The sequence below is a fragment of the Lates calcarifer genome, linkage group LG15 (genome assembly GCF_001640805.2).
Source record: "Lates calcarifer isolate ASB-BC8 linkage group LG15, TLL_Latcal_v3, whole genome shotgun sequence".
NCBI lineage: Eukaryota > Metazoa > Chordata > Actinopteri > Centropomidae > Lates > Lates calcarifer.
In genome coordinates, this window is record NC_066847.1 from 10,695,549 (window position 1) to 10,716,021 (window position 20,473).

The following is a 20,473-nucleotide window of genomic DNA, read 5'->3' on the forward strand; positions in this document are numbered from 1 at the left end:
GATGGCTATGGACAGAATACAACCACAAAGCTACGAAGACACGCAAAAGACAAAGAGGCAGAAGCTGAGTCGCAAAATGATCACAATGAGATGTTTAATTGCCACATGGAAACACAAAATGGCCACAAAGAAAAGTTAAACGGCCAGGAATAGGCATAAAACTATAAAGACACAATATGATGCCAAAGAAGCTGATAAGTAGATGTAAAACCGCCAGCTAGAGACGCAAAATGATGCAATACCACCACAGATAGACACTGAATGATCACATCGACATGATAATCCGCCATACTCTGGCTTAAAATGACCAAGCTGGAGCGCAAAAACGCTTTAACCCACGCAAATAAAAACGATGACAAAAAGGAAAAACACCACTTACACAGGCTAACGCTCGCCACTAATGCTAACACCCAGGTGTAAAACAGTCAGGTAGAGGTAAATACAAAATGACCACAAACCAGTGAAAACGACATGATAAACCACCATAAACTCAGTTAAATGATCAGGATTGAACACAAAACGACAAAGAGCAAAATGTCAGTAAAGTGAAAACAAATACAAACACGGATTAACACAAATTAACAGCCCATTGTGATATCATTCATCTATGTCAGGTGTCCACAACTCACAACTCATTCACAGAAACACAAAAACATTGTTACCCACACGATATAAATGACTGATAATAGAATTAAACGATATCATTACAAGGTAATGTGAATGCTAATGCTCACCACTAATGCTAGCACTCTCCGATAACATTAATGCTAACTAGGCCGCAAACTGATTGCCTTACCTTTGCGCCGCAGGTGTGTTCAGCGTCCAGTCTCACTCGTGTTCGACAAAAAAACAGCTCCAGAGTTTGTTTTAGCATCCAGACCTCTTCATTAACGACAGAAAAGCAGCTCCAGAGTTTGTTTTAACATCCAGACCTCCAATGTAACGACTTCTTTCACAGTACTAGCAAACGGAGGCAACACTTCAAACTTGGTTTAAATCTGCTTTCCGACTTCATTTCTCCGCCTCTCTGCGCTCCTCCCAGAAACGTCGCAGCCAATGACGACATACGTCAGCGAACATTGGCAGAAAAACGCTGATTGGCCGACCGATTCTGGTGCGCCTAGCAACCGCCTCTGATTGGTCTTAAAATACACGTAGTCAGTTACTGCACCTCTATTGTCCCTGATAGTGGGTTAAATTGTCTGAAATATACTTTTTTACACTATTTATTTAACAGTCTGTCTGATCGGATGCAGCTATTTTTTCAATTGTCTGACTGTTAACTTTAGGTTTTGCCCTTACATTTACTGAGCCTAGTAAAACTGGGACCAGCTTCCTCAGAATTTTCAAGTAGTTGTCTAACTGCCTAAGCTATTTGACCAGACACTCTTTAGGTTAATTTCTTTGAGCATTTGAGTGTTTACTGTATGTGTTGGACTTCAGAATTTACTGCACCAGGTTGAACTCACAACTTCAGAACTCCCAAGCAGACCTCTCTCAGCCTAAGATATTAGACCAGAAACACTTTGAGTCTCTTTTGTAGGGTTCCTAAGTCTTTCATCGGGTGTTGGATTTAAAATTTACTGCAATGAATCTGTAAGAATCTAATTCACATCCTTAGAACCACTAAACAGGCCTCTAATAATTCACAAATTATGCGAACTGTAGGCAGCCTGTGAAAGTTCTTTGCATGTAAAGAACTGTTATGTTTTGTGCAATGTAGTGTTTTGTGAAACATTGTGTTTTCAGAAATGTTTTTGTGTTTATTTACATATTGTTTTTTCTGATATGTTGTGTTTTTTGGAAATGTCATTGTGTTTTGACCTTCAGGGTCAGTGTACATAAGACTCTGGCCTCTTTCTCAGCAAAAAAGAAACAAAAGACAGCAGTCTGTGAATATGTCTGTTATTGTTTTTTTTATAAACTTCGTGCAATACAGTGTTTAAGTTTATCACACATTTAGATAAACCATAATCATTTGTCTAGATATATCTATTCTCAACTACATACTATTCATATTGCCCACATAAATGCTATCTGTGTGCAGTTTTATCACATTTTTCTTTTTCTGAAATGAAATCAAAGAAATGAAAACTTATAGAACCTGGAAGCTTCTGGTTGTTTTGTTTTTTAAGTATATCATGTAGTAGGTGTGTCCATGGTTTCAGCCCGGATCTGCAGTCGTTCGGGACAGCTTAGAAGAGAGAGTGGAGGGAGGAAAGGGGTGGGGTGGTAGGGGTGGGGTTACATGTGTTTACATTCTCATCAACATAAACAGAACAGGTCAAGAGTTCAGACTCAGGAGTCAGCGGTCACGGGGGGAAGCACAGTGAAAAGAATCTTTGGGGAGATGAATCTGTTGTTGGTCATGTGTTAAAGTAGGGGAAACACCGATCATATGACCAAATATGGGCAGGGGAGGGGGCCAAGAGTGGCGCCACAGGCTGGATGGATAAAACCACCCAACATGAGTCCGGGGAGGGCACCAGGATCCAAACGCTTCAGCCCTGCCTAAAATGCATATCCAGTTTGAACAGTGGTCCCGAAAAACGTATCTGTAGACTTTACAAATATATGTATGCTTAAATTACAATGTACAAGTATCTTTTCAAAAGTTTTTTTCTATAGTGTTTTTTAAACCCTCTCAACCCACATATACATATTGTATTTTTTGCCACTGAAAATGATGAGTTGCATGTGTCACTTTGGGACTCTTCATAGAAAAAAAATGATTAGGTTTTTTTGTTTTTCTGCTCAGGCAGCAACCTTTACCTGATTCTGTACAAATGTATTATTCTATGTCTCTTTTTTCTGCTTCCTCCAGTCAGAGGTTTCTGTTAATGCCCAAGAACAAACATCTTCAACACGACTATAGCTACAAGTACTACTGTTAACACTGATTAGAATGGAAATAAGACTAACAGAGGCCCATGGAAAACTCAGACTCATAATAACAATGAAGTTGGTCAGTTGTCTCAGTCACTCACATTATTGTTGCATTTCTTTCAGTATCAGTATTGGAAGACAATTTACAGTATTCACATCTGACTTCATGTTACAAATGAAAATTATATAACATGGGGGTTAAAAAAATAATACAGGCTCTCCTTCTCCCACATATTGTGCACACTCATGCTTGACACTTGGACACAGTTACACACAGCTCACTGACAAGTCCCAGTGGCTCTGCATGGAAGAAATTCACAGTAAAAGTTGTCAAGATCTAAAATTACAGTGAAAAACAAACAAACAACCAAACAAAAAAACATAAAAATCAAACTTTCATTCCAAACTATAGTGTTTGCAAGTAACAGCTAGCCTGTAATAACGCTAAGAATAATCACAACAACAATTTTACATTAATGATGATCTGGTTAAATTAGCAGTAATATTGCACAAAAAATGTGAAACATTTTCATAATAGCCCAAGGTTAATTGCGTTTGATCATTAACAAAATAAATCATTTCTAGCACATTAAAATATCAAAATAGTTTTATTGTGAAAGTTCATTGTTGTTGTTATTATCACTCTGTTATTACTCTTCTTTTTGTTCTCAGTGAGATTGAGTAGACTGAATAACAGTGAACATGGAGGGAGAGATATTTCATTTGTCTGTCTTCCTATCTACTTCCTGTTGAGTCACACAAACACAGGGCTCCTCTCTATCTGTAATCTCTCACTACTGCCTATCCTCCTTCTCTCCCTTCCTCCTCTCCTCCCCCTCAGATACCCTTTCTTTACACAGGTGTTGTCTTCCTATTGAGGGTGTTAGAGTTGCTCTCCCTGTCTCCCTTCAGCCTGTCCAGAGTCCCCATCCCTCGCTCCCTGTCTACTGTGGATGAGGTGAAGGGTGGAGGACCAGAGCCCACAGAGTTAGGCATCGGTGCATTTGAGTTGGAAGAATTTGAAGGATTGTGAGACTTGAGCGAGGGAAGTGTACCACTCATCATCACTCCCCCTCCACCCCCATCCTTAGGGAAGCAGTTGTGGAGCTGGTAAAGTGTGGCCCTGTCCACCGTTCCATACATGGGTGGCAAACCCCCCAGTTTGGGGTCTCGGGACAACGTGTAGAGGGAGATGTCGCCTCCAGCCAGGGCCGTGTGGGAGCGAGAGTGAGGGTTAGGTAAAGTGGACACTGAGATGGGGCCCTGGGAAAGCAGCGCAGACGGGGGCAGGCCAAAGTTCTTGCCCCCACCTCCCCCTACAGGTGAGGGGTCTCGGGAGCGAGAAGGGTCGGTGGAGCGGGACGAGGAGCGGGATCTGCGTCGGAAGCGGTAGCTGGGGAGGCGGAGCATGGCGTGCGTGGTGCTCTTGAAAATGTCGGTGCGTGAGCGGCAGCGCAGCTCCTTGTTCTTCTCAATGTAGATGTTGACGGCCAGCACACCAACCATCTCGGCCATGATGAAGGAGAGGCCTCCAAAATAAAAGGACCAACCGTAGGAGTACTGCCACTTCTTATCCTCATCCTTCTTTGGAGAGATGTCCCCCAGTGCAGCCGAGATGTACACGATCACACCAATTATGTTACTCAGACCTAAGAAAGCACAGAAATGCAGTATTTACAAAAGTGCTAAAAATGCTTAGAAAGACCAACTTACAGTACTAATAAAAACATTTGCTTGGCATAATTATTTGTGACATTCTCAGAGAGAAAGAAAGAAAACTGGAACAATGAGGTGTGAATATAAAAACCTCTATTAAACTGACAGAATAGTCTAAACATAAATAAACACTCTCAAACAAAGCATAAAAACTGTTATGGCAGGTGATATTCTCCAGACCAAAATTCACACAACCACGCACACACTGTATAAGCACATATACTGAATCTATACCAGATGCACATACCTGCAGCCACAAAGAGGATTCCTGCCCCCAGGATGATGTTCCTTTTGCTCTTATAGAAACGACTAGCAGCAATGCACACCCCTCCCATCAGCAGCAGGATAGCACTGAGGATCGGGAAGATGTTGGAAGCCCTGACTACCCCTAAATAGAGGACAGAGGACATTCAAGTAAACAGCAAAAACTAGAACGGAAAGGAATATGAATATGTGTAAAATGATATGGAACTTCTGTGACAATGTGTGAACCATGTTTAAGTTGTAATCCTCAAGATTTTCAATTATTCTCATAAGTAATGCTGTTGTTTCTAATTTTATCTCACTGATATCAGCCTCACTGTTTACTGTTCACTCACTCTGTCAGAGCTGTACTGAGTTACTGCTAATGCAGACTACTACTAATTCCTACAGCTGCTAGTTCACATCAAAAGGATTTAACTGGCGAAATGGGATGGCTTTTATTGAGAAAAATGCACTTACATCAAGACAGCAGGCTTTTTCTCAACAATCACACGACTATTAACTAACACTATTCAACCCAGGTTTTGACAAAGCAAGGAGGCTGAATAACAGCAACAGAGAAAATAAAAATAGTTAAAACTGCTCCATTAAAAAGATACACATAATACTTAGTGAGGAAATTAATTACTCAGTTCTAGGCACATGATTGAATCAAACCCTTCCCATGTGGCCTTCAGTGCTTTGCGGAGGTCTGCCAACCATGCACACACACAAGCACAAGTGAACACACACACACATTAACACTCATCTCCCATCTAGGACAACTAGGCCACGGGAGAGAAAATGCCACCTAAATGCCAGCAAAATGTCTCTGCAACATTGTAAACAGAACACAAGCTTTTCTTTATGTATGCACAGGCACACATGTAGCATATCATAGACCAGAAAGATATCACTGCAGGGCACTGAGTACGAACTAGGGCACCCCATCTCCCTGTGACTTTCTGCTCACATTCTCACATGTTTATTTCTCGCTGAGATTATCATCTGAGGAATGAGCAATAAAAACACAGAGCTTAACAGGTAACAGGGAGCAGGTTTAGGCTTATTTCTATCCATGTCTCTGCTTCTTAGCAAAGCTTCCCTCTCCCTTATCATCCACACCGTGTAATGCTGGTATTGACTTACGTAGGACGTACTCTGCCCCGTCATGGTCAAAGTCTGCATCCTCTGGGAAGTGGTTGATCTGAGAACACACTCCTCTCTTCACTCCTGAGAAATAAGAAGAGAAACAGTGGTGACCAGACACAACAAAAGACAAGAACTCATAACTGCAACCTTAAGAAAAGAGAACAACAAATATCCTCCTGAGAGACAAACTGATTAACAACTGAACACAGTCATAGCTGTGCAAGAAAATCCTTCTTTTAATCCAAGCATATGCACCCAATGATAAACTTCAACATATTGATAAAGAGCACCACAGAGGTTAATGGTTCTTCTAGGAAATGCAAGTTAGTAACATCACATACGTACAGTACATACACACATGTAAATACATACAAGTATGCAGACACACAGGCAGACAAATAACTACCCGCTGGGGTCTTGCATGTAGACAGACAGACGAACGGAGGGATGCACGCACGATGATGACAGCACACCACTGTTGCTGATGGATGGATTGTGAGAGAGATGGAGTGATGGAATGAAGAGACACAGACGGAGGGAGAAATGGACAGATGTGGGGTGAGCTGCTCTCTTTCTCACAGCTCTTACATTTCCACAGGTTGGTCTGTAAAGAAACAGATGGAGGTAAAAAGGGGCAGGGCATCAGTTGAGCCACATAGATCAGTGTTAGCATCGTCAGACACAGGCGCAACAGACTTCAGACTGTCTCAGGTTAAACATGCCCTGATGCTAACGCAACTTCAATCTACTTTTTGAGACCTTAAAATACATTAGAGTTAGTTTGCATTTGTTCCAGTTTGGAGTTGGAAGGAAGAAAAACAAAGTTTATCTATAGGAACTTATATTTATTCTTTGAATATTTTCCTATTTATATGTATTTCCTATTTGTGTTTTAACAACAATTAATAATCACTCAAACTGCAAGGGGCACCAACCAAACACCAAGCCAAGAAGACTGGAGCCTAAGACTGGAAGATAAATATAGTGGAGTGAAAAGTACAATATTTCCTTCTGGTGTGTAGTGGAGTGGCATATAATGGAAAAACTTCAAAGTCAAGTACAAGTACCTCAAAACTGTGCTGAATTACAGTAGATGAATAAATGTTACATTCTGTCACTGGAGGACTGGTCCCTTATTTACCTGAAAGGCTTGAATGAAAGCTCAAACATCAGCTTACAAGCTCACATATTTGTGTGCTATGTGAACAAAAATCCCACAAATAAAATAAAATAGTAATTATCAGGTAATTCAGTGCAACCCCACCTTCAGTAAACCTGCAGAAGAGCTAGAGAGGAGGAGAGGACACATCTCTATCCACAGCATAATGTGCCACCCACCCGCGGGCATAAATCTTTTAGAGCTAGCATGTCCTGCATTTCCACTCCAGCTACACCTCACTGCATCACTGCACGACTACTGAGCATCTATCTTGGCTGAATACTCCACAGACATCAAGGATACTTGACCTCTAAGCCATGCCAAGACACTGTCAGCTTTACTGCACCACAATGTGAGAGAAAAGACTAAAAGAGAAAGAAAACTATGAGGAGGAAAGAGCAGGAGAGGAGAAACCAGTGGAAGATGAAATGTAATGTTTGCAGGAGTGAGACGGAGGGATAGCAAGTGGAGAAACTGAAAGAGTGAGGCAATGGAAGGGAGTGGGTGGGGGTGCACTGCAGAAGAGCTGCAAGGGCTAGAGCTTATCTCTAATTGGGTGCTTTGCTATCAGGAAGCTTAGAGATGAGGACAAATTAGCTTTGTACAATGACCAAGCCCAGTATGGGCCGGGGATGCTTTATAAGGAGAGCCAAGAGGCTTTCCTGGAGACAGAAGAGCCTCTACCTCAGTTTCTATGTGAACGAAGACACAGATCGCTAACTCGCACCACCCCTTTGGCTGTAGCTGCTTCACTCCAGCCTAGCCTTTACTGTTGAGTGTCAGCAAATGCGAGCCTTTTGTTTCAGCCCTTGAATTAAATTACCAAAGTCTGAACCAAAGACAATGATTAATGGATTATTCTGAGTGAGGGTTACGCTCCAGTATCATGTAATTATACTGCAATCATGCAAAATTGTTTTCTTGTCACTATGGCACGGTCTAACAAATACCAATAGGAATGTGTATGTTGATGCTAATAATGATTACTGATATTACAGCAATGCTGCAGCTTTCTAATCAAAGTTTCCTAAAGTCAAGTGAAGGTGGACACTTCTGAACTTCAGCTTTTGTGTTCTAACTGTTAACACTGATTCCACAGTGACTGACAGAGAGCTTTGACAATGCCAAGAGATACAAGGTTTTTATAGTTTTACAGTAGTTTACTTTCAGTTCAGTTTGAGCGGTATCTATGCCACCGTCAAATACTTATCACAGCAGAGGCAGAATGACAACAGTGTATAAATACAGAAATTAAACACCTATTCTTTGATGATCCATGTATAGTAATTTAATAAGTAAATACATGTGCTGTCTACATAGCAACAGATATAGGGTCCAGCTGTTGTCATCTGCCCCTGACACCACTCTGAGCATCATTTCAAGTCACAGAAACCCTAACCCTCACAGCTCAATCTGAATTATTCTCCAAGAAAAACTGAAGCAAATACTATCCAATGAGTTGTAAAGTGGAAGGAGCTGTTAGTTTTGGAAGTGTTTGTCAACACTGAGTTCCCGTTACAAAAATCTCTTAATATCTCTCAGTGTTACTTATCATGGAAGCATAATACAACAATGCCATATATTTATCTTATGGACACCAGTTTTAATTATTTTATCTTCCTTTCTGGAAAATCTGTAAAAAATATGGAAAATATGTTGACTACCATTCTGGCATGGTGGATGACTCTAAATACTACAATATTCATGAGGCTCTGTTGCTGTTGCTTTGGAGAAGAATCCAATCAGAGCTGTGGGAAATTCTAAACGGTTCATTGTGGCACTTGTGAACAAAACACCACACCACAGTTGCCAAACTAATCAAAAATTGAATCCAAAACTGAGCTGACTGCAGATTGTGTTATCAGTTTCCTCAACAGCATAATCTTAAGCTTATGCCAGTCATTAACGTTGGCAGGTAACAAAATGTTAAACCTTGTTATTAGATGTTTCTCACTGATGTCACCTTTGGTTGACTTTCCATCTTATGTTTTTCCACAACAGCTTGTACCTTCGACTTTATATGAAGTAAACTGATGGAGTGCATGGAAATGCTCCACCTGTGAGTCATGTAATTTCATGTTAAGTGCCCTCCCACTCCATAACACTGCTCTCTCTTACCTGATATAAGATGAATAAGACTTGAAAGAACACTTAACTGTTTAGATTGTGAAACATATCCACTTCTCACTTCATTATTTCTCCTGCTTAACTTTTCAATCCCTGCATGTCCAGAAGGCAAGAAGATCTAGTCTGACTACATTAAGTGCTAAATGTCTAGAACGTTACTAGAGCTGTGTAGCTGTGCAGCCTCCGCCAAAGCAAACTCATTCCAGAGTGCATCCCCATCAGTCCAAATCCCGACAACAGACCCAAAATGTCTCCCACAGCTTCTTCTCTACCTTCCAGGCAGCATATCCTCCACAGTCCAGAGTGGGTGAGTGCCCCAGGGTCCTTCTTGTCCTTGTTGTGGGGGTCATCCTGGGTGACGTTGGCTGTGCTGTTGCAGATGAGGGCACGGGAGTACAGCCAATAGTCCGTCCCTATTGCCACCGTCATCAGGCCGAAGGCAGCGAATGCCCCCACAGTGGTGAGGAGGATCTGGATCCCCTTCTCACACACCATGCCTTCAGAGAGGAAAGATAGGAGAAGAAGGAAAGGAGGTAGAAGAGGAAAAGGGCGGACATCAAGAGTGCAGAAGAGAAAGAGAGAAAAGAGAGAAAACAACCATTTATTGTGGAAAACGAGACAGAACAGGATAACTGAGCGGGAGGGTGTTCGCAATCATACACAAAGTGCAGTTTATTAAAAAAGACAACGAACATGCAGGTGAGATGATGAGGGGCAGGAGGAGGTGAGGGGCACCGGTGGGAGGGAGAGGGGGAGGCGATGCGAAAAGACAAGAGCCAGGAGGGGGCGGATGTGGGAGGTGCATAAGTGGGTCTATGATGTGTCCTTGGAGGAGAGTTGGATGACTCTGCTGACTCCGCTTAACAAGACAGAATTGATGTGAAACACAACAGATCACACCCTCCCAATCTCAGTCTATTCCATATTCATGACCCTGACACTGTTCTCCCCTTCAGAGTCAGCAGGGCTGGAGATGAATACACAAACACACACACACATACATGTACACACAAAGCAGCTCTACCATGAGATCACCTTGTACCCGTTAAAGTCTTTATTAGGAAGGCAATGCACCTTCCACATACAAACATGCATGAGCACTCTCACACAAACAGAAGTTCAGTTCATCCATGCATGTCTGAGTTGCTATAAATTTTTCTCAGGTTGCTACTGTAGATATTTTCTACATGTAACATCAAAGGTTTAGTCTCCACACTTATAAAACTGGTACTGTCAGAGTTTTCAATGGACTAAAGTATAATCTGAGAGTGCAAAGTGTGAAAAACTTTACCTGACGGCGAGTTTCTATCCTTCGACTCAATTTTGAAATCTTTCTTTTCCTCGTCAGTGAAGAACGTGCTGTCCCCTCAATCCGGACAGCATCCATCGACTGTTCTCACCCGCTCCCCTCTCTCCTTCTTGCACTCGTTCTCTCTCTTTGGCCTCTTTCTCTTTTTTGCTCTCCCTCTCTTACTCTTTCTCACTAGAAAGGGGGTGCCAGTGGAGGTTGTGGCTTGAACGGTTGGCCCGCTCTCCGTCCGTCCGCCGTTAGCAGAGAGTTTGAACCAGAGAACCCATGGTCACTGTTCTGAAGAAGACAAGGATAAACCACATTTTGTTAGTTTATTTACAGATGTATTATCAGGCCATAAGCTTGCAGATGAAAAGTATAATGATGTAAGATGAAATAATACACAAACATATGTTCAGTACCTTTAATCTAAAGAGTTTAAATGGTGTAATTAAACATGTAACAATTTTATTAGGGCTGCAACTATCAATTACTGTTTTATCATTATGAATGATAATGTTATCCTGTATTAATGCTGATTTGACTCCCTTTTAAAATTGCTCGCAATTTGTTCCTCATCCTTTATTTGCAGTTTTTATGTTTGTTTAAATTCTGACTTTCGTTTTAGTGTCACACTCTCGTCTGTGAGTGAACACAAACACAAAACTCCTCTCATTGAGCCAACCTCCATAAATAAAACATGAAAAAATTCATTTTCACAATCAATCAACAAATGGTTTGGTCTAAAAACATGAAATTGTGAATACTGCCTTTAACACTTCTCTGACAGCCAATTTTTTTCTTTTTGTCCAACCAACTGTCCAAACCCTGAAGATATTCAATTTACTCAGAGACTAAACAAAGCAGCAAATCCTCATAGCTGAGAAGCTGGAACTGAGATGTTTTTTTTTTTGGTTTTTTTTTTTTGGGCATTTTTAGACATACTAGTGGCTCCAGGGATGACAGTGTCAGTTTGTCAGACTCAGATATCTCAACAACTATTGGATAGATTGTTATGAAATTTGGTACAGGCTTTCATATTATCCAAAGACTGGTTTGTTTGTGGTTTTGAGTGAAATGTCTCATAAAATTTGGTACACACATCCATGCTCCTCTCAGGATCAACTGGAAGCACTTTGGTGATCTCTTGTCTCTTATCTGTCTAATACTTGGTTTTTATCCAAACATCCTGAGAGAGTCATGACGTTCCTATCGGCTCCAGCTACATGTTGCACTTGGCAGTGATTAACAAATGTAAGCACGCTAACACACTAACTTAAGTCTGTGAACATTGAACCTGTTAAAAATCAGTATGTTAGCATTGACATTTTTAGCATGTTAGCCTGTGACTTGTTGCTTGAAAATAACTTAAATGATGAATCTAAAATTAAAGCAGCTGATTACTCAATTAACCGAGCAATTCATCGAGTAATCCTTTCAGCTCCACATTCAGTGCTGGAGATGCTTTATTTCAGTTTTGTAGAACCATGTTGTAACTGTGTGAAAACAGATAGAGCAATTATAGTAGTGACAGTATTACAGGCTAAAGACAGAATGACTCCAGAGCGAGTTGTACTGCATCTAGTCTGAATAAGAGGAGCAAGAGGGGGAGGCAGAGAGGACCAACCCGACATTGTTGCCATAGCAACATTGAATTCCAAAGTCTGGATCAGCATAGAGCGAGGGGGGGTGGAGGAGAGGGGCAGGCAAGAGATAGAGGGAGAAAGAGGCAGAGAGAGGAAAGCAGAGAGAGGACAGAGAAGAGAGAACAGAGATGGGAGAGAAAGAGGCAGAAATGAGGGGGAATATTTCAAGACACTAGCCTGAGAGTTGACTCTGAAACCCCAGACAGACAGACAGACGGACGGACGGACCAATGCGCTAATGCTCTATCAATAGATTTGTGTGTGATCACTGCGACACAGATGCTCCCAGGCACACACACACATACACATGCACTCACAAATACACATGAACAGGGTCTCAGTGTCTTTTCTTGATAAATCTCAACTGTGGAGATGAAGCAGCACCCATTATTCGACAAACATTATTTAGCAAACATAATGCAGTGCAGTCAAGTTGGTTAATATTTCATGATGCAATATGGCACCGTGATCAAAATAGGTTACATCCTGTTTGCATTGTGAGACCCAAAACAGAGCTGCCTCAGAGACAGAAGGAAAGATGGAAGGAGAGACGGTGTGTTTGTGTGTGTGCATTTCCTCTCCAGTGCATCTGAGGATGGGTCTAGTCCAATCTTATTGAATCCCAGTAATGTTCCCCTCAGCTCCCCTCAGTTAGACAGTTAGCCTCGTATCTCTGCGTTCAGGCTCCTTATTATGTAAACTGTCAAATGACACCACCACAGTGCAGCTTATTTATACATTGTGGGTTCATATGTGGAAACAAACAAGTGAATGTGATTATGCGTGTGTGTTTGTGTGTGTTGAATGACCTTCCAACCCTATCAACATACTGCCGCTCCCTTAGGAAAATACACGTCCAGAAGGGATTACATTCTAACTCCAGGGCCTGCAAATGCAGTATCTAATGTGTATATGAGTATGTGTGTATATGTGTGTGTGTGTGTGTGTGTGTGTGTGTGTGTGTGTGTGTGTGTGTCTGGGTTCTTTGACTCCAGTATTTAATGAATGACCTTAAGAATAACCTACTGAGTTATTCCCCATAGCAAAAACTCCCCTGTGTGGGAGATCATAATTGTCATTTAATTATCTGTAATTTCTATTTTCCACCAATAATTAAGAAAGAAGGAACGAGGGGAACGAGAGCAAGAGAGCGTGAAAGAACAAGAGGGCAAGAAAAAAAAAAAGAATGTGTGAGAGTTTAACTAAATTGGTTGGAAGGGACTGTATGAAAATTATTAGCGGGGATGAGGGGGTCAGAAATGGGGGTGAGTATTGTAATTTCTCATTTGGCTGAAGGAGGGTTAGCAGCAGAGGGTTTTTATATTCTTTCTCATCTTATATTTATATTTTATTTAAACTTTCCTTTGTAATATTATTAATGATTGCATCGCCATGTAGAGGACAGCACTTCTTAGAGGGTGTACATGATTAAACAAGTTTGTTGTATTCATTTAACAGTGTTGCATTATCTTAACATGTTGTGATTAGAGTTTTAGAGTTAAGATTGGGATCAATGAAAACATTACTGATTTTACACATTTAGACCTGTTTACAGGTCTTGGGGAGTATGTCTGCAAGTTGTATAAAACCTTTTGTGACTCGAGAGCAAAATAAAACACATCTGATGAATGAATCTAGTAAATGTTCTCATGTAATATCCCTGTCTGAGGACAAGTGTGAAAATGAAAAGAAAAAAAAAAAAAAATCTGTGGGGATAGAAATGATCTTACCAAACCTCTGTATCCCACTCCTCATGTCTGCATAAGGACAGCAGCTCAAGGCTACATTAGCTGCTACTAGCACAGCAGTGCTACATTGTGGGTAATGTAGGCACTAGTGTTTTAACGATGAAGAAGAATGTGTGGAATAAAGAAGACATTACCTCTGCTTATGCTCCAGAAGCTATGTTTTTTTCTTAACTGTCCATCATGAGTCCAACAGTGTTATAAGACTACAATACTAAATCTGCAGAGTGCTTCCTTATGGGCCTTGGAACATAAGGTTGAAGCCTCCACACCACCCCAGTAATTTCCATGTAGACCCAGATAACAGTAGCTGTGGCTGGACTGGTGAGAAATATTGGGTGATTTCAGATTTAGAACATAGCTGGATTCAAAAAATATAAGTACATGTTTCCTTTTGCCATAATACTGAGCTTCCCAGAGCGAATGTACCCTTATAGTGTTGCTTTTATAGTGTGTTTGCAACACTCAGAGGACTCTGGGCCGGCCAGAGGCCAATTAGCTGCAGCAGGATGTACTGCAGCAAACAAAGGCCAAGAGCATTGCTTTGGGAGCTAGCTGCTGCAGGAACCATTACAGGACCAGGCCCTCACTTGTCAGAAAACTTCAGATGTAATCAGATCTACCTGCGTGACTCATCCCCAGCATGACAGAATACCTTTGCTTGTATAAAATATAAGCGCACCCGATGAATTGTGGCTCCAATAATGCAGCCATAAGTCACACAGGAGATTTGAATTTTGTAGCAGCTGCTCCATTAGCTATTCATTGCATAAATCAACTACCAAACTGCTTGTTGAATAAATGATGACGTTTGTAATAGGTTTTTCCACACATGTGAAAGGCAACGGTCCTGTGTGGGCATGTGGGAATATTTTCAGTGTAGATACACAACAAAGTCACACCGCATTGACTGTTGCATGTCCAGGAGAGGAGATATGTCTCTTCTCCAAATGACCAAAAATCAGGATTGTAGTTAGTGAAAATGACATAAGCTTAAACTGATTGCTTGACCAACAGAAAAAAATCCACTAGGCCTACTTATGATGACAGCTCTAAAAATACATGCAGCGTATTCTATTCTGAGTGCTCGATGGCAGCAGTGAACATTAAGAAAACATGTCTAAATATTGAGAGCAGTGGCGGAGATGATTTCTCTTCTTAATCATGAGAAAAAACCTACACACCTGAGCTTTTTGCTGAGATCCCACAGCTGGCACACACACACATTTACATCTATACACACTCTCATGCATGCCGGCACAAATAGACAGACACACACACACAGGTGCAGGGAAAAAGATCAACACACAAACATACCCTTGGCATACAAGCACATATGCCGCCTCAAACCCCCACAACTGTCAAAATGATGACAATAAAATCATAAAATAGGTCATCTTTAACAGGCACTTCAAAGCAGAACAGAAATGCCATTAAGCTCATGTGAAGAGTCCACCAAGATCTTCAGACTGCATGTGACCAAGTCTCTGTCTGTCTGAGCAGAACAGCCTGAGGAGGCAGTGACAGTAACACCTTGGTCTAAAAGGCTCCAAAAATAAAGTGTCTCTGGATGACCTGACGCTCATGAACCCATGAACATATGCTTAAACACATGCGCTCGTGCAGTCACGCAGATGCATAAAAACCTCCATATTCACTGAGATTGCACTCTCTGACAGAAGATCTGATGCAACACAGTCCCTGAAATTTGTGTTTATACAGAAAGAGGTGTGATGTTAATTTATTATCCTGCCATTTAAGTGCAGCAGAGGAGAGAGAAGTGAACATGGGGGGAAAAACTGAATATTCATTAAAATTAAATGAAAAAAAAAACATAATCAGCACAAATTCTAACTGCGACTGTCAATTATTTACATTATTTTCTTGATCAATCGATTAATCATTCAGTCTATAACATGTATTTATTCAACCTAAATCTGAAAACGCAAAGATATTCAATTTATTATCACATAAAACAGGAAAAAGGCAAATCTTCTCAAATAAAAGGGTCAAATTATTGTTTGAAGAATGACTTAAATAATTAGACAGTTAACAAAATTGTTGAGCCTTGGTATTTGATCTTTGACCATGAGAATATTAGTTTGCCAAAAAAAAATCGTTCAAATTTTGTCCTTTTGGGAAATGCAGTTATTCGCTTCCTTGCTGAGAAAAGATGAGAAAATCGCTACGGCTCTCAGTCTTTATGCAAAGCTAAATTAACTGCCAGTTGTAGACCTTGAATTGCAATTTTTTTAAACAATTGTTCCCAGTTAATCTACTGTCAATCAGCTAATCTTCTCATCACTAACAGACAGATTTACAGACATGTCATTCATATCTTTAATCATTAGCATAATGTAGCACAGTGCTACACCTGAACTGCCATGTGTTTGTTAGAAGAATCTGCAGTTCAGAAAAGAGCAATCTCAGTCACATAATCTATTTGACATCCTGGAAATGGTAGAAATGTTGATGAAGTTTTAATACACACAACTGTGACTCACATCACCTGTATACACCCTGTTCAGTGTCCCATGTTGTGTATCTCCAGTCCAGTGAGCATGCTAACGCTTTGTCTGCTGTGTGTTTACTCTGCATGCTTCTGCACACAGACAGGTTGGCGAACAATATATCACTGACACAATACAGTTCAGTCACAGGCTCTTACAACCCTGCTCTCAGAGGGTGTGCTAACTTGCGCAAAGCACTTAAAAACACCAAAGCTGGGGGTTAATTGATGCACGGGTCATAGCCACTGAGACAGGAGTCAATTAGAAATCTGTGGATAAAAGCCTCTAGCTCACTGGAATTATAAACAACGCAGTGTACTGAATGAGCAAATACAGGGAGCCTGTGTTTGATTTGTACTCATTTAGGTACAATTGCTGGTTCAGACTTACAATGACAGCAGTGCAGACATCAGAAGTTACACTGTCATGTGACTGAACAGAGGTATTCTGATGGTTAGATTCGTTATGGGAGACTGAGATTATATTTAAATTGAGGTATCTGGTACCATCAAGAAAATTGCAGCACAGACATTGATCCTCTGACAGATGTGATGATCGCTGCAGATCTGCCTCTCCTTAGAGAGAGAAACAGAGAGTGAGAGAGAGACCTGACCACCCAACCGCTCACAGTATAAAATTAGAGTGAAATGGCGAGGAAAAACAAGTGGAAACATTCAGAAGTTACTGAGATTCTTTGCAATTGCTCTGGACCACTTGTGCATTAGATGATTATGATTTGGCCGGCGCTAAAACACAAGTGGAGCCTGTGTGTGGGCTACGCACCAGTATTGACTGCAATGAGTCACCTTACAGCGTAAACAGCAGATCTGAGAGGCGACTGGGTTTTGAAAGTAATCCAAAATCCACGGAGACAGTCGTCAAAGCCACGAACACACACACACACACACACACATACGTACATCACACACACAGTGCAGACGATGTTTAGCATGTGGGAGGTGGTGGGGCAGAGGGGGCGTGACCAACAGATGGTGGGGTCAGCCACACCTCAGTGAAAGATTGTCTGAGAGGTGAGCAGTCAATGGCAGCACTATGACTCAAACAATTAGACTTTCACCTCTGTTGAAAATGTTTGATTTGTCACTGTGTATAACTTCCCTGTAAGTGCACTTTAGCGTAGAAGAATGTGTAAGAATTAAACTTTTAATTCATACTGTCACTAAAAGTCATAATATTGCTGTAATTGTGCAAACTAGGGCTTAAATGATTCATGTAAACTCCACATGCTTATGATGCATCTACTGAGTTGCATGAAATGGTAATTAATTAATTGTACAGTTAAGGTTCTCATCTACAGTTATCTGTTTACTAATTGCATTTAATTATAGTGGAATGTGCAAAAATTACTCTTACGCTGGCAGACAGTGCCCACATTCTGACACAGCCACTTCACACAGAAGTGAGATAATATAAATATTCAAGAGTTCAACTGTAAACCTGTGACACTGCCCACATCAAGTGAGAGCGGAGTGGATCTACATTAAAACCATCAGGGGCTGATGGCCATTTATGCTGGCTTTGGAAAAAAAACAGGAAAGACTGCTCTCCTAATCTAAAGACATGCAGCACTCAAATCAAAAGCTCAGCTCAGTGGGGAAAAGCTTGTGCTACAGTCGCTGAAACTGCAAATGACCACAACAACGAGGGAATTTCACATCAGATAATTAATGTCTGAGAAGACATCCAGAGTTGTAACGGTCATGGTCTGCAGCCCCAGTGATGACAGGTGTAACTCACTACCTTGTTTCTTCTCTGACAGTGCACAGTAACTCCTGAGTGCTGCAATGCACAGTCCTATAGCATCTCCCATTCAAGACATTTCACTCCACCTTCAGCCTCAGATGTGATCTGAGCTGCGATGAAAAGGTGAATGATTGATGGGGCGCCAGATGTTCGGTGCCCTTTACCTCTGGATCTGCCACAACACAGAGCACAGGTTGGCCGCTGAGACAGTGGAGCTGAATAGAAAATGAATCTCATAACGCATCAACAGATAACATGATGTGGAGCTGAGATGTTGGCCCTGCACTGTGAGGAGTCCAGCAGCAGCAGCAGCAGCAGATGCTGTGCAGACCAGTGATTAGACACATACAAGCTCAGAGATACGGGACCGAGAGCGTGCAAAAGCTTAAGTATAGTGATGCAGACTGCGGTGCATTCATTAATAGAGTAAGCTACACACACAGCACCCTGCCTGCATAGGCTACACGGTGGAAAATGGATGCCTAGCATCAAGCGGCCGGTACAGAGAAAACTCACTGGACTGGGACAGAAATTACACATTAAGACGCAGATGCACATTCACAGAAATAACACCTGATTGTGGGATAAGTAGAATTTCAGCACATACAACAAATATTTTAGTCCCAACACCTGCGGTGCGGATGCAAGGAGAGCTTCAAACGAGCTATTATAAGGCTTTCATTTGCATAATAGACGTTGCAGTCGCTAATTATAGGCCCGCGCAAATAAGGTGGGAAAACGATCATTCTGTGTTTAATCAGAGAGGCGGAAGAAGTCTGAGAATTATTATCATTATTTATTTCCGTGAATTCCGTAGTCTCACCCTGACAGTAGTGGGCTAAGTTGCAGGCAACGTGAAACAAATCAATGTGGCGTGTAAATTACACCGGATGAACTGTGATCCATTAGGCTGCAAAGTAAAAACAACAGTGACACAGTGTAATTATGAGAATCAAAAGAAGCGTGTAGAGGTCTTACCTGCAGGCTTATTTAATATCAGAGATTCGCAGCGCGCCGCACTCCCAAAGAGAAGGAGATGGAGGGAAAAAGAAGAGAGGGGGTGGACGGTGGATGGGCTGAATAGCAAAAAATAAATAAATAGAAGGGGGTGTGTAAAAATAAGAAACGCGCGGGGTGGGGGGGGACTGAAGGCTCAATTCCTGGTTAAATTTAAATCGGCCAGTGATGGGAAAAGGGTTGAACGTGCATTTAGAAAAAAAAAGGCTAATACAAAACACGTCACTGAACACGGATTTGTCTACAGTGGATGTGGCCGCTGCTTGTGTGTGTACTCGGGGAGAATGCGTCTCTCTCTCCTTCTCTCTCTCTCCCCCACCTCACCCTCCTCCTCCTCCTCCCCTCCGGTTGGACGAGCGCTCGCCTGCCTGTCTGCTCCGCTATCTATTTCTCCCACACTGAGCCCGACGCAAGCAACTTGTCGCATCCCACCAAAACTCCTCAGTGCTGTGAACGGTGACGGATAATGTCAGAATCGACACAAGATGATTTTCTACTACAGTATGTTCTGCCACAAGATCACGGTGAAGGTTTACACGCCCCCCCCCAATCTCATCTCCCCTCCCTCTCTCTTCTCTCTCATATTGAGGAAACTGGTCTGGATGTGCTTATTGGAGCGTGCGCAGGGCGCGCGGGGATGTGTGTTTGTAAGTAGCCTATTAGCCATGACCAGGTTACAGCCTCTCTCTCTCTCTTTCTCTCTCTCTCTGTGTGTGTGTGTGTGTGTGTGTTTTATTGATGTCGATCTTTTTTTTTCTTTTGCTGGACAGCGACTCGATGGAGCGCCAGTGGGACACTTTTCCTCTGTGGTGGTGGTGGTGATGATGATGATGATGATGGGGGCCGCGCTGGTAGTTCTGGGAAATGCAGCACGAGTGCAGCCCTGCAGAGAGAGAGAGAGAAAGAGAGAGAGAGAGATGTTAAATCATGGAGTCAGATATCTACAGGTCAATATCAGTGTGTATTAATATAGTCTGAAATTCAGCAGGGGCTGTATAATAATTGTGATAATTGACTATTATTGCCATAATTATTTAGTCACATGACTTTGATGATGAGGGATCTCTCTGTGATATTGACTGGATTATGTCATCCACAGATCTATAAAAATGGAGCCAGTGGCTGAGCTGCTGGTCGCACACAGCGGTTAGGATGCACAAAACTGAGCAGACAATGACCTTCAATAGCTTTAAAATGGCTTTGCTGCCCAGTTCACC

At 41.7% G+C, this 20,473-nt stretch overlaps 1 protein-coding gene across 1 annotated transcript; it reads right to left on the reverse strand.

Annotated features, from left to right (window-relative positions):
- Window positions 1-1,889: 1,889 nt before the first annotated feature.
- Window positions 1,890-19,539, reverse strand: cacng8b (calcium channel, voltage-dependent, gamma subunit 8b). The gene is made up of 6 exons (XM_018682641.1): window positions 19,218-19,539; window positions 10,575-10,871; window positions 9,556-9,780; window positions 5,995-6,078; window positions 4,850-4,990; window positions 1,890-4,535 (listed from the first exon to the last, which is right to left on the reverse strand). Exons 3-6 carry the CDS (start codon window positions 9,776-9,778, stop codon window positions 3,739-3,741), a joined length of 1,245 nt encoding a protein of 414 aa, XP_018538157.1. The 5' UTR covers window positions 9,779-9,780; window positions 10,575-10,871; window positions 19,218-19,539; the 3' UTR covers window positions 1,890-3,738.
- Window positions 19,540-20,473: the final 934 nt, after the last annotated feature.

Excerpts from the sequence above, each read along its gene's own strand:
- cacng8b (XM_018682641.1), bottom strand. The coding sequence starts at position 9,778 with ATGGTGTGTGAGAAGGGGATCCAGATCCTCCTCACCACTGTGGGGGCA. Across the intron at positions 6,079-9,555 it reads GAGGATATGCTGCCTGGAAG|GAGTGAAGAGAGGAGTGTGT; the intron begins GTAGAGAAGAAG and ends CTTATTTCTCAG. Across the intron at positions 4,536-4,849 it reads AATCCTCTTTGTGGCTGCAG|GTCTGAGTAACATAATTGGT; the intron begins GTATGTGCATCT and ends GTGCTTTCTTAG.